A 13,705-nucleotide genomic window follows, 5' to 3' on the forward strand; every position below is an offset into this window, starting at 1 on the left:
CTGATGCTCCATTTGAACTTCAGCAGTTCGTTTTGATCATGTCTACATGTCTAAATGCATTGAGTTGCTGCCACTTGATTGCCTGAGTGGATATTTAGAAGGATAAGAGGAACAGATGTACTTAACAAATCTTCTTTTTTTTTCTGGTTTATTTTAAGACTCTTTTATTCTTCAAATGACAAATTGTAAATTCAGAAACAAAATAAAACATTATAAATGTACAGATTATAAAATTGTTTATTAAATTATAAAATTTACATATACTAAAAACTAAAAAGCGGATCGCTTTTCTTGGGTCACAGCAGTTCTGATCCTATCTAGAAGTGGGGCTTTAAAAAGCACATCCTGACTTTGTGCATGTGGTTATGCTTCTACGTGATCACGTCTGCTAGCCCTTAGCCAATCAGAGTTCACTCCACCGGGTGGCGCTCCCGAATGATACACAGAGGGGTCGGCGTTAAGCCATGAGCTCAAATAACTTCTTTACATCCGCTGGTTGAGGTAAGCCATAACTTTGCACCTCGTTTGAACTTTTCACTCTTGCAGGTTAAGATGCGTTGAAGTCCGGAGGATTTTTCCCGGGTGTAGTCGCGTCTTATGTAAGCAAACCGTATCCAGTTTGGTGGGTGTAACCTGGACACCACTAGCAGCCGTTAGCATGAATTTGGCTACTGTACCCATTTAACTAACCTTGTTTGACAGCTTTCCTGTTCCTATTTTATTGTCATGTTGTGGCTCTGAGACTACGCCTCCATGTTTTTAGTCGGTCTCCTCCAATACTGGCTGGTTGGTTTACAGACCTGCTTTGCAACTAGCAAGGAAAGGCTAGTGATGACAACAAACATGGCAACTTAGTTGCAGAGATCCAAGCTGGGACGGGCCCTCAGTGGTCTGTGTGCCTCACACATAGTTTGGGCTTTCTCCATATGGGGTCAGCCTGCAAGACGCCGTCACTGTAAGGAGTACGTTTTTACCCGAGCATCCATCACCTTTGTTGCTCCATCACTGTCCGCACACTTTAAGAGTTTTTCCACATTTTGATGGTCTGTAGATATAACAGGCGAAACATAGAGCGGAAACGTCTTTTTAGGAGCTGGTAATTTTATTTTTTACAGTTCTGACGCTATTTTACTTCCGTAATACAGGTCTTTTTCCCCCTTTCTTTTCTTTTTTAGACTAGTGGAAAGAAAACGCTCAAAGTACACATTTGCTTGTTTATTCTATTAAGGTTTGACTGCTGGAAGTGTATGCACACTGCCTTATTTGCATGTCTGGATATGTAGCTTCTTACCATTTTAAATACATAAAGGTATCTGACTGTTTTCAGAATCAGCTGAGGAAGTTTCATATCTGTTGGTTTCTCTTTTCACCCTGTTCTCGTGACTCGTCTTAAATTATTAAATGAGGGCAGATTTTATGAACAGTTGCAGTGAGGATCCGGTTTACTGGGTCATCCTGACCAGTCATTTAGATTCAAGAACTAAATGTCAGGGGCGAGTTACTGCCAGGGCTATTTTTAACAGTCAGTGTGCAGAGTTGCTGACCTATAGAGAAGAGTGCAGAGTACAACTCACGGCAGATGTCGTCTCCAGTGGCGCTATCTCTAATCCAGGTTTTTCTCAATACTTCAGGACAGAAATGGTTAAACCTCGTCAAACTATATAAACGAAACTAAAACACTTTCTATTATTCCTGAAGGAGGCTCTACACTGCCCCTATCTGAGATTATGGGACATAATCACTGTAACAATATCTTTGAGAGTTGACATTTCTTCTCTAAATATTCAACACAGTGTTCATGCAAATTTAATTTATGAATAAGAGCAATTTTGTTGAGAGTACACGCTCACCGGAGCTACTTTATTAGGTACACATTGCTAGTGCTGGTTTTGACCTCCTTTTTGCCTTCAGAACTGTCTTAACTCTTTGTGGCACAGATTCAACAAGGTGCCTGAAACATTTGTCAGAGATTTTGGTCCATATTGACACAGTGGCATTAGACTATTACTGCAGATTGGTCAGCTGCACATCTATGATCTGAATCTCTGGTTTCACCACATCAAAAATTGCTCAATTTGATTGAGATCTGTTGACTGTGAAGGCTATTTGAGTGCAGTGAACGTGGTGTGTTATCCTGCTGGAGGCAGCCATCAGAAGATGGTACGCTGTGGTCATAAAGGGATGCATATGATCAGCAACAATACTCGAGTAAGTTGAGGCGCTTTATCAATGTTCATGTGGTACTGAAGGGTCCAAAGTGTGCAAAAAAAAAGAAAAAAAAACATCCCCCACACCACAAGGATTAATACAAGGCACCATGAGTCTGTGTGAATTTTTCAGTTTCCTGTTACTAGCTGACAGAAGGGACACTTGGTGTGGTCTTCTGTTGTTGTAGCCCATCTGCTTCAAGGTTTGATATATTTCGTGCATGCAGAGATGCTCTTCTGCATACCTTAGTTATTATTTGAGTTACTGTTGCCTTCCGATAAGCTTAAAGCAGTCTGGTGATTCTCTACTGACCTCTGGCATTGATGCCTTTTCACCCACTTACTTTTTCACCTACTTTTTTCAGACCTTTGGCTGTAAGCCCTAGATATGTCTGTTTGGTAGAATCCCAGTAGATCTGTAGTTTCTGAAATACTCAAAACCATCCCTTTGGCACCATCAACCATGCCACATATAAAGTCACTAAAATCACCGTTTTTCCCCATTCTGATGCTTGTGAGTTGCTGCCATGTGATCGTCTGATTGAATAGTTGTACCTAATAAAGTGACCAGCCTCATAAATGTTTTTACTTCAAATTGAGGCTTTGTGGTCCTGCACTACTGTAACACATTATGCAGCAAGGACCTTCTGTTTGTCTCTCTTTCTCTATTGTTTCAAACTAGGGCTGCCACAAACGATTATTTTGATAGTCGACTAGTCACAGATTATTTTTGAAAAGAGTATTTTCTGAAAACAGCTGAGATTTGTGCTAATAAGAGGTGAAAAGGCTGAAAGTTTTTCAGAAGAGGTTAATTAAGCAGAATTTGGGCAGAAAAGAGGTGAAAATTCTGCTGAAAAGAGTTCAATTAGCAGAATTTCTGCTGAAAAGAGTTAAAAAAGTTTAACTGTTAACTGAAAGAAATGTTGCCATAAGCGGGATTTGAACCCGGACCTCCCAGTCTGAGAACGGATGCTCATCTCACTGAGCTAGAACACAGGTCATCCTGGCAAGGAAAATCAGTGAGGCCACTGATAATATGGCAGAAATGGGCAAAAAATATTGCAAAAAAATTCAATATCTCAAAAAGTATAGAAGTTATGAGCACCAAAAGTCATAGCCCGCATTAGCAGAAATAGCAGAATTTTTTAAAAGTTTGAATGGCGAAAATCGGATAAAAACTGTGGGAGTCGTTAAGTGCCAAAAAGTGTACGGAAGCAACTAGAATATAGTGGAATAAATAGAAACAGGAACTCAATAGTGTGGATGCCCTTTGAGGGCATCCACACAATAAGAGTAATATCAAAACTAACTAGCTGCTGCCATTGTTGGAAACTGAGCTGGGCTGCGCTATGAATTCTGGGCAGCGCTGCCATCTTCTGTTTCAGTCCGTTATTACACTCTTAAATTCAGTCGTAAACGATTTTGATTGTCGACGTAATTGTGACTAGTCGACTAATTGTGGCAGCCCTATTTCAAACAATGAAGGACTTGTTCATCCAGTATGTAGTTGGTCAGCATGCTGTGTGTTTAAGCGCTAAAGAAATGGCGATACAAAGATCACAACTATTTAAAGATCCCCTCCTCAACACAACTATTCCTGAGCACAGAAGTAGGGCTGCTCAATTAATCGAATTTTAATCACGATTACGATCTGGGCTTTCAACGATCATTAAAAATGACTGAGCCGATTATTAGCCCCTCCCTCATTTATCCGCGACACCTTAAAGGCCGGTCCGTGAAAATATTGTCGGGCATAAACCGGTCTGTGGCGCAAAAAAGGTTGGAGACCGCTGATTAAGAGGACCCGAGGGAAGCTCGGAAAGCTAAGCAGAAGTTATTTGGAGAGGAGAGTGACTGCCGTTGGTTGAAAAGAGAGGTAAAAAAAAAAAAAAACTTCAGTGGTGTTGCACACTATTTTATATTATTTTTTAAAGTCATTGTTAACCCTTTAGATCCGGTCAGAGCAGCACGCTCCGTTTTGTGTAACTACTTTTAAATCCCTGTAGAATCTGAACCATGTAAGCTAGCGCAATAATTTGTTTTGCATATGAAACCGGAGGAGTTGTACTTACAACTTATGCCATCAGCTTGTCCTCGGTCACGGTTTCCTTCCACATAAAGCTTTGCAAAAATTGCATAAAAAGCGCTTGCAGGAACAAAAACATAATATTCCAGAAACACGCTTTGCCGATCCGATCAGCTGTTCATAACACTTCCCACAGTGAAACAGATGTCAGCGCGAACTGTCGCATGTCCGCTATTTCCTGGCCGAAACCGGAAGTGACGTCATTTTCGCGGAAATGTAGTTTTTTACTTGTAGACCTTAAAAACCTCTACTGGTCATGTTTGACTTTTCTGAATAGTTTCTGGGATGCTTTGAACTCGAATTGCACTGCTGGAAATAGTTTATTTTGATGCACGTGCTGTTTTCTTTGCAAATTTGCATCATAGGATTGTTTTTTTTGTTTTACCTGCAGTGTATATAAAAATTGGTGTATCTCCAAAATAAAACTATGAAGACACTCAAAATAAATTTCCTGTTGTTGTAAACTATTTTTTGCAACTTTTTTGTATTTAAAGTTTTGAAGGATAAGCCTCTTAAATTTCTCCAAGTAGAAATATATGTAAAAAAACAAAACAAAAACGATTTTCAATTTTTTTGTAGTTTATTGCACTTTTTTGCAATTAATGTAGTTACTATGGACTTAATGCATACATATTATTAAAATATGGGCTATAACAGTTATTTAGCAACTTGAAATGCTCCCACAAATGGCACTACAACATGTAAAAAAATAATATAAGCTCTGGCGGACTTGGTTCTATAGTAGGTCTTAAAGGGTTAAATAAATATCGTCAAATAATCGCGATCTCAATTTCAGTGAAAATAATCGTGATTATCATTTTTGCCATAATCGAGCAGCCCTACACAGAAGTATTGAAATTCATGTATTTTTTTACTGCATCATCTTTACATGGATCCCTTACTTTGACCTATTCTGTTTCACAGTAATGTTGGGCTCCATAAAGTTTCCAGTACAGCAAGCAGTCAATCAACAGCCCAACATTTAACCAGCGAACTGATTTAATCTGAATTGCCCACAGGCAAAATATGTGAATGGTCACTGCAGGAGTCAGGTTTAAAGGATTTGTCTGAACATTAACTTTCAAGTATCATGTCGGCAGTTACTATGGAAAAACTGTTTTTACGTTATTCTGTCATAAAGCTTACGACCAGCTGCAAAATCTCGTCACATCATCCCAGTTTGTTTGCACAGTGTTTGCTTAATGGTCTATGCCAGGGACACTCTGCCCCTCTGCTGATGAATGCAGCTTAAAGAAAAGGACCTCCATCTGCTGCTCTCTGACCGCTGTACCTCTTCAATAGGTGTGGTTACATCAGCACTGCAGAGTGTGTGTGTGTGTGTGCGCGCCTGCCTGCCTGCCTGCAGGGTACCGTCAGCCATGCCTGTGACATCTCAGCTGCTCAGGGCTTTGCCTCGCTCCAAGGTCTTGGCCTCCAGTCTGTTACCATGCCAACAACACCAGTCCCAGTTTGGGCCTGTAGCTCACCTACCTGCCTCAAGAAAGTCGGCTCACATGTGGCAACGACGCCAGCCATCAAGAAGTTACCAGACATCCTCAGTTCTCCACAGCTACATCCTCACCCCTCCGCAGGTCAACTCCATTCTCAAAGCCAACGAGTACAGCTTTAAGGTTTGTTGGGTTGTAGATAAAATGCATTTTGCCATCCGTAGTAGCATTGCTGTAGTTTACTATTCATGCTGTAATCCCAGGTGCCAGAGTTTGATGGGAAAAATGTGTCTTCGGTGATGGGTTTCGAAAGTAATCAGCTGCCAGCCAACGCTCCCATCGAAGATCGCCGCAGCGCAGCCACGTGCCTGCAGACGCGAGGGATGCTGCTCGGCGTGTTTGACGGCCACGCTGGCTGCGCCTGTGCACAGGTAAACTGGGACACTTAGCCTGCGTGTCATTTTAACTGGTTATCTTACTTTTCTCCAGCAGCGTAGCTTGGACTCAAACTCAAACCTTACTACTTTTTTCTTTCTTGTTTTTCTTGGCAGACCCTCATTTTCTTCATCAAACTTTATCCAGAAAGTTGATTATTTAGCTCGTATTGAATTGAATATTGAAAGAAAATGCTCAGACATGTCAGATTGAGTAAAAAACCTCATAATTGTCGATAATTTGTGGTCTATTTTTCCTCAGTGACATTTATTGTCACTAGCTCTGACACAGTTATCCTGCATAGCATTTTAACTGATTAGCTTTCTTTGCTCTAAAGGCGTAGCTTGCAAATCCAAACGATTGTGATTGAATTTTTTTTTGGTGCAATCTGCAAACTATCCATCCATCCATTCGCTTCTGCTTCTCCTTTTCAGGGTCGCGGGGGGCGCTGGAGCCTATCCCAGCTTGAATTTTTTTTGGTGCAATCTGCAAACTAACAATGTGTAAATATTTCATTTTGTGCAAATATTTGAAAGGCTGCACAGCTGTTGGGGCACGATGCACCTTTCTGTGTTATGTTTGCCACTGTGTGTCTTTATGCAATTGTACTGTTTCCTGTGCAACAAACTCTTCTCTGCAGGCGCTGAGTGAGCGGTTGTTTTACTACATAGCAGTGTCACTGCTGCCCCACAACACTCTGTGTGAGCTTGAGGCAGCGGTGGAGGCCGGCAGGGCTCTTAGTCCCATCTTGCAGTGGCACAAACACCCCAACGACTACTTCAGTAGGGAGGCTCAGAGGCTCTACTTCAACAGCCTTCGAACCTACTGGCAGGAATTAATCGATCTAACCAGGTGAGGAATGTGAAAGTCAGCAGAGTACACACTTCTACGTCTAAAGGCCACTGTGTTAAAAAACAAAGAAACAAACAAAGAACCCCCCCCACCCCGGGCGTTTTGTATTAAAATGAGAGCAATTCGTTTCTCAAACTTTCTCAAGCAGCCTCTGCTGGACTCAGCTCAGCGTTTGCCTCACAAATGTGTGTTCATTGCCTGGGTTTTCACTGGGTACGTCTAATCAGATCATCACACAGCAGCAGCTAAGTGCATTTAGGCTTGTAGACATGGTCAAGACGACCGCCCAGTGGTGTCAGCTAGTAACAGAAAACTGAGGATGCAGTTTGCATGGGTTCACCAAAACTGGACAAAAGAAGCTTTCCTTGTCTGATGAGTCTCAAATTCTGCTGTGACATTTTGGATGACAGGGTCTGAATTTGGTGTAAACAACATGAAAGCACAGATCCATCCTGCTGTGCATCAGCGGTTCAGGCTGCTGGTGGTGTAATAGTATAGGGGAAATGTTCTTGGCACAGTTTGGGCCCCCTTAGCATAAACATCATTTTGCAGCCTACCCGAGGAGTCGTAGTGGCCTGCATCTTCTGTTGTCTTCAAGGTGTACCTAATAAAATGTCCAGTTAATGTATGATGTTTACAAATGCATTCTTTGTCTTTTGGCCTTTCCAGTATGTCAAAAGCATTAGTAGACCGTCATCTGTTCTGATTCACAGAAGTGTAATTTTTCTCCCCAGTGTTTGGCCTTGGCAAACATTTCCTTCTTTCTCATTTTATTTTCATCTTTACCTGGTAGCAGCACACCCACACCAACATAGGCCGGTGTGTTGTTTTCCAGTAGTGCTGTTTTTGGTCTCTGTTCTCGACCTGTGCCTCCTGCTTTTATCCGATTCACTCAAGTGTTCTCCCTGTTTTCAGCCCAGGTGACGTTCCAGACACCCGCGAGGCGTTGCTGAATGCCTTCAAGAGGCTCGACAATGATATTTCACTGGAAGCTCAGGTATGAACTGTAAAAAATCCAAGGTGTGCCTTGTGAACATGCTAATACAGTTTGGTGTGACTAGTTTATGTTCCAAGTTTTACTTTAAGGAGGCAAACTTAGGAGCTCTGAATTAACTCCCAAGTGAGACCCTGAGTGTCATCGACTCATTTTATCATTAGAGTAATTTCTGGCCTTTTATCATCTCCCTGATTTACTTTCCATGTCTGACATTATTTCAGCTTCATTATGAAACTTGCAGTGGTTATTATTGCAGTTGTAGCCCAGGGCAGTCCTCCTCATAGTGTGCCCGCATGCAGTGTAAGCTGATATTGGCTGAGCACAAATTCAGAATATCACGGACATGTTAGCCTGATTTAAATTGTGCCAAGACTTGAGTTCAGTTTGACACATTAAGCCACATATTGAATAACATTTCTCCACAGCAGCAATGCCAAAAAATGTGAGCATCCAAATTTAAACTTTTCTGGCTCAAAGGGGAGCTTGTGTGTCAGTGCCTGCCTGTCTAGTAAGCACAGTCCTTTCCTGCTTTATTTTGCTCTGCAGGTTGGAGACCCAAATGCTTTTTTGCACTACTGGGTTCTGAGAGTGGCCTTTTCTGGAGCAACAGCCTGTGTGGCTCACATTGATGGACCAGACCTGTATGAACAATAAATACATGGTTTAATGCATTATAGCAACATTAAAGGGATGAAATAGATTTTTTTGTAACGTTGTCTCTTTGTTTCTGAAGCTTTATAGCCAATGCAGGAGATGCTCGGGCAGTTTTGGGTGTCCAAGAAGAGGATGGTTCATTCAGCGCTCACACATTCTCCAATGACCATAACGCCCAGAATGAGAGCGAGGTGGCTCGGATACGGAGCGAACACCCTCCATCAGAGAGAAAAACGGTCATCCGTCAGGTACTGCACTCGTTAATCTGCTCACTGTGATTGTGTTTACAACCTTTATTAAAACCTCGCCACCATATTTTTCTTCTTTGTCAGGAGCGGCTGCTCGGCTTGCTCATGCCTTTCCGTGCGTTCGGGGATGTGAAGTTCAAGTGGAGCATTGAGCTGCAGAAGCGCGTCTTGGAGTCCGGACCTGATCAGCTTCACGAAAATGAGCATACCAAGTTTATCCCCCCGAACTATCACACCCCTCCTTACTTGACCGCTGAGCCCGAGATCACGTATCACAAGCTGAGGCCACAGGATCGCTTCCTGGTAAGATGCAGCGGCGGTGCTGTCACCCATCCATCCATTCTCTTTTGCTTATCCAGTTCAGGAGCTGGAGCCTATGCCAGCTGTCACAGGATCCCGGCCTGTCAGTTAACCTAACCCCCGCTGCTGTGTCATACAAAATACATACAATGTGTTTTACATCAGGACATTTATTTCCTGGCAGTCTTATCGTTTTTCCACATCTGTCCCAAAAATATACTGCCCTTCAACATTTTGAAAACTTGTATGTCTACAGTCATGATGATCAATGCAACATCATCCCCATTCTTAATAAAGCTCTCATTCTTCACTGGTTAAAGGGCCCAGCATTAGTTGATTTAAAGCCCCGCATAAATCCGAGACGTAGGAACTGATCCAAAGAGTTGACACCTGGACATTTATTCTATTTATAAAATTAAACACATTATGGATCTGGGGTCTATATTTTATGTCAATAGGCTGAATAATGTCAGATTTTATGAGTCACATCTAATTAACTCTGAGAACTGAATAATGTGCTCTGAATCCTGATGTTTGTACCATTGTTCTCCTCAAAGTAGGCATCCATCCTCCAGATGTACCTTTTTTTCATTGCATGTAAAAGTGGGCTGTGCTATTTATTTAATTAAAAAGAAAGCTCTTCTTTTGAGGAAATATCTAGCTAATGCATGCTGTGTGACCTTTTCAAACAAAGGCTGTATTTATGAAGAAATAATTAGGTTTAGATGACTTCTTCTCAGTGCCAGTATTTTCCCAAGCGAATGAATAATGTTAGCTACAGCTCCCATGCCGGCTTCAGTTACTACACTTGAATGTTTTCTGACTTACAGTTGTGGTTTTAAGTGTAAATACATTCATCATGGGCATGAATCTCATTGTGATTTTGGTCTTTTAATGATTTCTTTCGGTAGATTATATATACAATTATATGACTCTTCTCTCGGCAGGTGATTGGCTCTGATGGCCTTTGGGAGACCCTCCACAGGCAGGAAGTGATTCGTATCGTCGGGGAGTATTTGACTGGGGTCCACCAGCATCAGCCGCTCAAAGTCGGAGGATACAGGGTGACCTTAGGACAAATGCAGGGGCTGCTCGAGGAGCGAAAGGCTCGTGCGTCCTCAGCATTTGAAGATCAGAATGCCGCCACCCACCTGATGCGCCACGCGGTGGGAAACAACGAGTTTGGCACAGTGGACCACGAGAGGCTGTCAAAGATGCTGTCACTGCCCGAGGAGCTGGCTCGCATGTACCGCGATGACATCACCATCATCATCACGCAGTTTAACCCTCATGTGATTGGAGCACAGAGACAGGAAGGCCAGTCATGAGCTGCTCATTAGCCATGTAACACTGATCACACACACACAGCAGATCTGTATCTAAGCACACCGAGGACAAACCGGCCATATTCAGTATCTGTCCACCGGTAAATATCATTGTTTTAACACTATATAAAGAGTGTTATTTGTCTGTATGCAGTGCTGCGGTTTCTTATTAAGATGTCAGCTAAAAACTGGATGACGTTTCTTATAACGTGTTATTTATGCTGCCGCTCGTTGCCATTTTCGTGTACACTTCTCTTTGTAATAAGACACTGTTACAAACTGAAAATCTAGAAACTTCCAAAAAGGGTAAAGGACGTGGGAGTGGCTTAAAAAGCAATGAGGCTTTTAGCAACAGGGCTGACTCCACCTGTTGTTCTATTATGGATTTTAAATAGGCTGTGCCCCGACTGTAGCGTGCTCTCGTTTTCGGCTACAAGCAGGATGCAGTCATTTCTCTTTGTAGTTTGTTTCTGAGGGACTGTTGTTACGACCTGGGCTGATTCATTGACTTGTTTTTACCCTGTGACATTGTATGAGATGTTCTTGGTGAATCTAAACACAGATGCTTTGTTCTGTGTTTACAGTGAGATCTACTCCACTGATTTCAGAGTGTTAAGGTGTTCACATTGATGTCCACGTCCAATGTGGAGGTAAATACTCTAGAATGTAGGCTACAAGCCAACTCTTAAACCTCATACGGCTCAAAATAAAGTTGAGGGCTCACAGTTTAAGTTAGAGGGAAGTCATTCTGTTACACAGAGAAACTAGGGAGGAAGGAGTTGTAGTTTGAGTGCTCGCTGCTCGCATTAAAGGCTTAACTTGGGAAGAAGAGATGTTTTTTCATCCTTAAGGTCACAAACTGGAAAGGTCAGGAGCTGGTGACATAAGTGATCGTTTTCACTTTGAATCCAGTGTACTTTCACACAGAGCAATGACAAAAGCACCTCACTGAAGATCTGAGCTGTATGAGTACACTGATATTTACCTGTCTACTAACAAATGGAGTTATTCTCCATATGTAATGCTGCTTTGTATCCCTGATAATAGAGGATCAAAGTCAGACTTCCTGTTAATGTGCACCTTAATGCACACACTGACCTTGTTTGTTTGTTTTTTTTGTTTGTTTTTTTACCTTGAGTTTCTTTTCCAAATATTGAAGGGTTAAAAACCATATACATATGACAGGTCATTTATAGTGTAACAGGTTGTTGCAGATTGGAAGTTTATCATTCATGTGATTAATAAGAATCAAAGCAGCAAACCAACCCCTCCTGTTACTTAGAAATCAGGGTTGTGGTTGTTGAATGAGCAGAATGTACATTTGAAAGAAGCTGTTTGAATAGTAAATATTATTTATTCAGCTTTTGGAGTATGTGACACATCATTTCTGTTGTATGTATAAATTTTAACTTATGTGGGTTGAGTTTTGTATATGGAATGCTTTAATAAAACGCCAAATACAGAAATCCTGGTACTGTTCGGTTTGTTTTGGGTTATACAAAGAAGGCCACCAGAATAGTGCTTCAGCCAGGAAGGTTCTGACCTTCAAACACCTGGAAGGTCAGTGTGCCTCAGGTGTGTCGTCACTATACACACAGGTAGGTTAAATGTTACATGTGGCGCAGTGCTCATGGGACAGTTGGAGCTTTACTGTGTTTGCTGCCACTAGGTGGTGCTGTTGCGCCAAACAGGCCAAGTGTCAAAAAGAGGCCAGAGGAGGTTTAACTACAACACAAACCTGTCGCTATGCTGTCGTCGGAGATTTGTGCTACAGCTGTGTCCTATAAGTTAACAGATGCACTTGGGCCAGCTTCAGTAGAGACACCAGTTCAACTGCTCGTTAATGCAAATATTGATGAATCAGCAACTTCATTGCATTTAGGCATGTAGACACATCAGGGTGCTCTGCTGTAGTTGAAACGGAGCAACTGAATGATTTTAACTCTTTATGAACCCAGCAAAGTTGTTGGTTCCTGATGGGCTGGTTTGAGTATTTAAGTTCAGTATTTCTGAGTGCCATGAATAATTAAAGCTGCTCCGAAGCAAAAGAAGCTTCAATCTGGTATTACCAAGCTGGACCTAATGAAGTGACCGGTGAGCAATGCAGCATTCAGATGCAAAAGTCAAAAATATCTTCTTTTTTTTTTTGTAGCTTGTGATTAAAATAAATCAAAATTTTAATCTTTCTTCTGATTTTTTTTTTTTTTCCCCCCACTCCTTTCACATGGAGAAGATCAACATATTAAAAGAGGATTGTAGTAATGATTTTATAAAATCTTTATTTGTATAAATCTGCATTTTACTTGCTTTTAGTTAATCCTTTAAAAGATCCTTGAACACACAAGCACAAGCTAACACAGCAGCCTTGTAAAGTTGTTACTACACTGGATGCACCATAAAACGATTTCAGCGTTTTTAAGACTTGGAATGATAATGACCCCGCCTCCAGGGTACAACAGGCTGTGTGACTGGGTCGTGAACATTGCAGCATGGCTTGTGTCATCAAACCCTGATGTACAATTGTCCAGGAGCAGCTGTTGCTCTCACCCCCAGGTTCTGCCAGAGAGGTTTCTTCCTGTTAAAAGGGAGTTTTTCCTTCCCACTGTCACCAAGTGCTTACTCACATGGAGTCATCTGATTGTGTGTGTCTGATCTGTCTTTACCTTTCAATATAAAGGACTTTGAGGAGACTTGTTCTGAACTGGTGTTTCAACTGAATTGCTATGTCACAAAGAGTCAGTGAGAGATGAATGCCTTACTGTATAAGCATTTTATTTCATTGTTGCGCTCACACTCAGTGGGTGTCTGGAAGAACTCGTGTGCATAGGTGACATTAGCCACTTTACTGGAAATAAACACCTCTGCGTATTTTGGTCAGTCACACACGTTGCTTCCGCTGCTCCAAGGACGTTATTTCCAGATTAGTGTGTAAATGATGAGTGAGTGCCTTTGTTTTACGGAAATTATAATGCAAATCACCCTTCATAATAAAACTGACTCACCAGAGTGCAGTATTACAACAGAGGCAAGCAATTAAATCAATCCTATCCAGCGCTAAGAGTGGCAACAGCTTCACTTATAATCTTTATGCATTTGTTGTCATGGAGCTAGATTAGCAATGAATGAAATTTTGAAGCAGGAAGCAGGTGAACT

The 13,705-nt window shown here is 41.7% G+C and overlaps 1 protein-coding gene across 3 annotated transcripts; it reads left to right on the forward strand.

Annotated features, from left to right (window-relative positions):
- The first annotated feature begins 379 nt into the window (after positions 1-379).
- Positions 380-12,018, forward strand: pdp1 (pyruvate dehydrogenase phosphatase catalytic subunit 1). Of its 3 annotated transcripts, none has more exons than XM_004541370.4 (9): positions 380-501; positions 5,596-5,924; positions 6,005-6,172; positions 6,817-7,028; positions 7,944-8,025; positions 8,572-8,666; positions 8,759-8,927; positions 9,012-9,230; positions 10,175-12,018. In XM_004541370.4, the coding sequence occupies exons 2-9, from the start codon at positions 5,673-5,675 to the stop codon at positions 10,553-10,555; spliced, it is 1,578 nt and encodes a 525-aa protein (XP_004541427.1). In that variant the 5' UTR covers positions 380-501; positions 5,596-5,672; the 3' UTR covers positions 10,556-12,018. The 3 variants fall into 3 exon arrangements, with proteins under 3 accessions (XP_004541427.1, XP_076746097.1, XP_004541428.1); XM_076889982.1 differs by having other exon boundaries at positions 5,660-5,924; XM_004541371.6 differs by lacking the exon at positions 380-501 and adding an exon at positions 508-599.
- The last annotated feature ends 1,687 nt before the right edge of the window (positions 12,019-13,705 follow it).

The sequence above is a fragment of the Maylandia zebra genome, linkage group LG11, assembly GCF_041146795.1.
Source record: "Maylandia zebra isolate NMK-2024a linkage group LG11, Mzebra_GT3a, whole genome shotgun sequence".
Classification (NCBI taxonomy): Eukaryota; Metazoa; Chordata; class Actinopteri; order Cichliformes; family Cichlidae; genus Maylandia; species Maylandia zebra.

Excerpts from the sequence above, each read along its gene's own strand:
- pdp1 (XM_004541370.4), top strand. The coding sequence starts at position 5,673 with ATGCCTGTGACATCTCAGCTGCTCAGGGCTTTGCCTCGCTCCAAGGTC. Across the intron at positions 5,925-6,004 it reads CCAACGAGTACAGCTTTAAG|GTGCCAGAGTTTGATGGGAA; the intron begins GTTTGTTGGGTT and ends CTGTAATCCCAG. Across the intron at positions 8,026-8,571 it reads ATATTTCACTGGAAGCTCAG|GTTGGAGACCCAAATGCTTT; the intron begins GTATGAACTGTA and ends TTTGCTCTGCAG.